Here is a 5,655-nt window from a genome sequence, read left to right on the forward strand (position 1 = left end):
TGTAAAAAAATTAAATACATAAGTTTGGAGAGAAAAAAATCCATTTGGTGGAGGGCACCCCCCCATAAAACTCTATCATGCCAATTGACAGATGCCCCACAAGGCTATGGTCTTACTCTTCAAACCCAGGAAAACTAATTCTGCAAAGTGTTTTGTTGTGTCCAAGTGCTTTGTCATCTATATGGTTCTGTATGCATACAGCTACACAGATGTATATACAGAAAGCTACATATCATTGATCAGGGCTATTGATTCTGACTCCTAGCAACTGTGTGCCCAGGCCTGAGCCATCTTCACAACATTACTGTGTTTGAACCCATCTTTTGCAGCCACTTGCCACTCTCTCTCACTGTAGATCTTCCTCTTTTTCGTCGATCCTCGACATCATCAAGGATACTAGCCTTCTCCAGAGACTGGTCTCTCCCGATAACATGTCCAAAGTGTGTGAGATGAAGTCTCACCATCGTCACTTCGAAGGAGCATTCTGGCTGCACCCCTTCTTTGTTCCTTTGGCAGACCATCTACTTTCAGTATTGTGTTTTGGTTAGTCCAGAGGTGCTTTCACTATTCTCCACTAAGATCGATTCTTCTGTGGTCCCCTTTATTCATTATCTACCATTTGAATGCATATGAGTTGATTGTATGGCTTAGGCAGGTGTAACAGCCTCTATTTGTTTAACATAGATTTAGAACTTACTGTATGTTCTAGAGTGGAGCCTTGGGCGCGTAGTGGGTTACACTTTGGGCTACTCACCATATGGTCAGCAGTTTGAAACTACCAGCCACCTCCTCTGAAGAAAAATGAGGCTTTCTACTCCCTTAAAAGTTACAGTCTCAGAAACCCAAGGGGCAGCTCTACTCTGTCCTATATGGCCACTGTGAGCCAGAATCAACTCGAAAGCAGTGAGTTTGGTTTTTTGAGTTTTGAGTATATTCTAGAAAGGAGTCCTGGTGATGCAGGGGGTTACACATTATGCTGCCTACTGTGTGGTCAGTGGTTGAAGCTCATCAGAAGCTCAATGAGAGAAAGATTAGGTTTTCTGCTCCCATAAAGATTTTTAGCCTTGTTGTGTTAAGCTGGGTTGACTAGAGAAACAAACCCAGTGACACTCATTTATATATAAGAAAGAGCTTAATATCAAGGAGTAACATAAATATATGTAACTATATCAAGAAAGCATCTCAGCCCAGTCTAACTCAAGTCCATAAGTCTGATACTAGTCAATAAGTCCCTCTTCCTACTCACATAGTTGCCCGTCGGTGATGCAGAAAAATTAAGCAGGAATCAGGGTGATCATAGGGTGGTGGGTACAGAGTAGTGTGGATTCAAGGTCAGTAGAAACAAGGCAGGGTGCCAACTGCTCTCAGGGTCAGGCGGCCCACCTGGGACTGCCCCTTGAGGCATGCAGAGTCCCAGCAGGCAGGAAACCAAAGTAGCAGAAAGAGAACAGTCCTCAGAGTTCCTCACTTGTGTACAAAAGGTCACACCCCCAAGGAGGTGTCAGCAAACTGCCATTTGATTGACAGGTTTGACTCCATCCTTTGCTATGAGTAACTAGTTGATATAAAATCATTCCGTTACCTCACTTGTAAACTCACACAGCACTGGGTTACATTTGATATCAGCTTAAAGGGTATGCCTGGTCCTAAGAAGAGGTGGATGAAATACTTGGGATACAACATGTAGGTAGGCACAGACTCAGAGCTGTACAACTTTAGATCTTCCTTTCCTGGCTTCTTGCCTACCTCATTGTAATCTGGGATCTGCACTAGAGCATATAAAGCACTTGGTTTACATTCCAAGATTACAGAGCTAGATAGAGAGACTTGGAATTAGACACAAACAGAAGGAAAAGTCATGGGGTTGAATGAGAATCTAAGATAATAGGAGATCCTGTGCTGTACCAGGTGTGGGCTGCTGCCTTTACCCGATTTCTTACCTTGGTGGCCTCCTCTTAGCAATGCTGGAGTCTTACAGAGCAGAGTCCACAATCTGTAGTTCAAAGCTCTGGCTCAGGAATAAAGATATGGCAAAGCTTTTTTCAAACTTAAACTAATTTTCCAGTTTGCTTGAGTTGACCCTGACTTGTGGCATGCCCATGTGGACTACCATGTAGAACTATGCTCCAGAGAGTTTTCATTATAAAAAAAATTGATCACTAGACCTTGCCTTCCTAGGTGCCCCTGGTGCCCTCGTAATGCTAACCTTTTGGTTACAGCTGAGGGCCTTAACTATTTAATGCCATCCAGGCATTCCAATCTATGGTTGACTGTCACAAATTATTTGTGTTCTCTGACATGTAAAAAGAGGATGCAAATAGTTATTACAGTGTGTTCTGGGGCAGGATTTAAGGTCCTGATTTTTGTCTTTTCCAAATGAGTACTGACTTCCATCATGTGTTTGTGCTTAGGTGGTGATTTACATAAAAGAAAGTTCTAGAAGTTGAAGGGACCACTCACTCACCAAAGGCAACAAGTCCAAGATGGCAGCACTCCTCTCGAGTGAGAAAGAACAAGAAGCACAACTACAGAGCAGTGTAGATGAATCCAAACACGGTGACCGTGATGACGAAGATCCCGAGCTAATCTTCGTTGGGATGTATCACATAAAAAAAAATGCTGAAGTTAATTTTGTCAGGATGACTTCCAATTCAAAACCAGTCATTTCACACATTTTGAACAGAGCTCACCGGCAGCCACATGCTGAAAGGAAGAAAGATTACTCCAATCAAGGCCATGCATTGCAGCCTGGAAATCATGGGACCTTGACATCAAAAGATGGGCAAGGTTCTCCACCTGAAGTTCTGTCAGCAGGTGATCCAGTTAGAGATTCTTCAGCCTCACCTGGTTACACAAGGAGATCACCACATACCACATCTCATCATTGCTCAGATTTGCTCTCACCACGGGCTCAGCATGTAGTTATCAGTGCTCTCTCTCTCGACAGTGGAGATGAGAGTCCTCATGATTCAAAGCAAGTTGCTGCTGCTGCTGAAGGCATGCATCCCTCATCAAGTGATGGCCAATGTGAAGCATCGTTGCCTCAGCCTTGTGCAAATCGCAAGACACACTTGAACCTTAAGAATTCAGTCATGGAGACTAACATCGCAGGACTGCCAGAAACAGGCAGTTCAAGAGGAGCAAACCAACACAAGGCGTTCGATTCCAAAAACGAAAATCTGAATGCATTACCGTATGGCCTCCACACTGGGCAACAGGAAGGAGATCCGCAGCCAGAACAGAAGACTCACACAATCTTTAAATGCCTCAGCTGCAAGAAAGCGCTAAAGAACATAAAGTTTATGAACCACACGAAGCACCACTTGGAACTCCAGAGACAGAGAGGCGACAGCTGGGATAACCATACCACCTGCCAGCACTGCAATCGACGATTCCCCACTCCCTTCCAGCTGCAGAGTCACATTGAACGTGTGCACATCACATCCCAGGAACCCACTTTTGTTTGTAAAATCTGTGAGTTGTCATTTGAAACAGACCAGGTTCTCTTACAACATCTGATGGACCTGCACAAACCCAATGAAATGCCTTACGTGTGCCAGGTTTGCAAGTATAAGTCGTCGACCTTCAGGGAGGTGGAGGCCCACTTCAGCGCCTGCCATGAAAACACTAAGAGTTTGCTTTGTCCGTTTTGCCTCAAAGTTTTTAAAACTTCATCACCGTACATGAAGCACTGTTTGAGACATTGGAGCCAGAGAGCCTCCCGCTGTTCCAAATGTCGCCTACAATTTTTGACCAAGAAAGAGAAAATTGAGCATGAAACTAAGAACCATTGACCATTTTGAAGTTCCAAGCAACTGGAAGGGTTGCCTCCTGAAACAGAGGCTGTTGTTCAAACTTCAGTTCAGTGGAGGTCAAGAGGCATAGCATCCATTACTGTGAACAACCCTGACCCTTGGCTGTCACCTGCAAGAGCATCAAAAGGGAGTCTTGCTAAGGTTGGATTTCCAGACTCTCTTGCAGCTAGAGTCTTGACTGAAAATCATAATCTACTTGATTCCAGTAACTTTAAAAGGCAAAAATGAGGTTAGGCAATCTATGCCTTTTGTTTGGAACTTCTAACAAGCAATTACTTTACAACCTGGGGCTTTCCAGTGATAATTCTTTGTAGTATCCAGAAGTACCATCATTTTAAAGACTGTCTCTAAACAAGCAGCCATCTAAGTGAGATGTCAACTAAGCCCACATGGAAGAAGCACACTGTTATTAGTCACTGAAAGATTGTAAATCATATAACCTGAAGTCGAAGTATGGATTAGTATCAGAATCTAAATTGTGAGAATCTGTTTGCAGAAAGCTATGGGTGACAGTGGGAACCCAAGATTAATTTGTTGAAACTACATAGGAAACAAGTCTCCAATGAATTCCCTTCTGTCTACAGTTGAGAGATGGGGGGCAAGGGGGTACTAAACAGAGGGCATTGGAGAGATGAGTATAGAAGATCAAAGGCATTACTCTGACACAACAGTTAACATTTTGTCTGTTGATTCCCCCCCTCTGATGCATGCTGGACCTGATCTGGTTTTCAACATTTTCTATAGTTTTGTTTTTATTTGTTCACATTAGGCCGTATCTCTGATGTGTTAATGTTAAAAACACATTTAAAAAGTGATAGGTTAAAGGTCACTTTCATAAAGTTGAAGTATTACATGTTTTTTTTCTGTTTCAGTAGATGAAACCCAACCTTGACCCTACAGGGTCAGCAAGTAGAATAAGGGTTTGGGGGGTGGGGAGTAAGTGGTAGGAGACAGAAAGGGAGACAATGTCAAAGAGTCCAGGAAGGGAAAAAAAATGGGAACTGTGGTAGCAATTGTACAATTCTACTTGAGGTGATTGAACTGTGGAATGATATATATGTATTAGCTCCCAATTAATAAATAACTATCCCAAAGTTCCGATTATGATTTTCCCCCTGCCCCTGGACTCCCTTCCTACTGTTCTGACTTGTATGAACTTCAGTTACTTTTGCCTGTTTTGAATTTAAATAAACAATATTTGGTTCTTATCTCAGATTGAGGAAATGGTGTGTGGGAAACTTCTGACCTATGAATTCATGAGGGAGAGGAGAGTCCAATGCCGCATCCGCCTGTCCGGTTTCTACGGTGGTTTACTTCAGTTCTGGCTTCTGAACGCCAAACGAATTCATGGGCAGAAGCACTGAAGTAACCGAAGTAACTTACGAGGGAAAGCGAAGTTTCAGGTATGACAGCCTCCGGAAATACACGCGCTCTCTGGGACGTGCAGGGCCGCAAGGCGAGGGCTGTGGGAAAGTTCGTGATTGAAAATGGCCACTCCAGCCACTTCAGGGGATTCGGAAAAACATGGAAGGGGTACAGGAACTGGAACCCAGAATTGGGAGCCAAGAGAGCGAGGGTATGGCCTGAGAGTTCAAGCTCAGAGAGTGTGTGGGGATGCATGTACAAGAGAGCACCTGGTGACAGATAGGAACCGGAAACAAGGAATCCAGGACAGACGAACCCCCTCAGGACCACTGATGGGATTAGCAATACCAGGAGGGTGGGGTAGAAAGGGGGAACCGATTACAAGGATCAACATATAACCTCCCTGTGGGATGGACAAAGAAAAGTGGGTAAAGGGAGATGTCAGACAGTGTAAGATATGACAAAATAACAATTC

The 5,655-nt window shown here is 43.8% G+C and overlaps 1 protein-coding gene across 1 annotated transcript in view; it reads left to right on the top strand.

The window, feature by feature from the left end:
- The first annotated feature begins 3,057 nt into the window (after positions 1-3,057).
- The window catches only part of LOC101656965 (zinc finger protein 280A-like), a 3,385-nt gene continuing 787 nt past the window's right edge, over positions 3,058-5,655 (top strand). The window contains 1 exon segment of the mRNA XM_030885449.2: positions 3,058-3,926. Coding sequence (XP_030741309.2) covers positions 3,093-3,926 — 834 coding nt within the window. The 5' untranslated portion in view covers positions 3,058-3,092.

The sequence above is a fragment of the Echinops telfairi genome, unplaced genomic scaffold (genome assembly GCF_000313985.2).
Source record: "Echinops telfairi isolate 266 unplaced genomic scaffold, ASM31398v2 ScPeMD7_29;HRSCAF=101, whole genome shotgun sequence".
Lineage (NCBI taxonomy): Eukaryota > Metazoa > Chordata > Mammalia > Afrosoricida > Tenrecidae > Echinops > Echinops telfairi.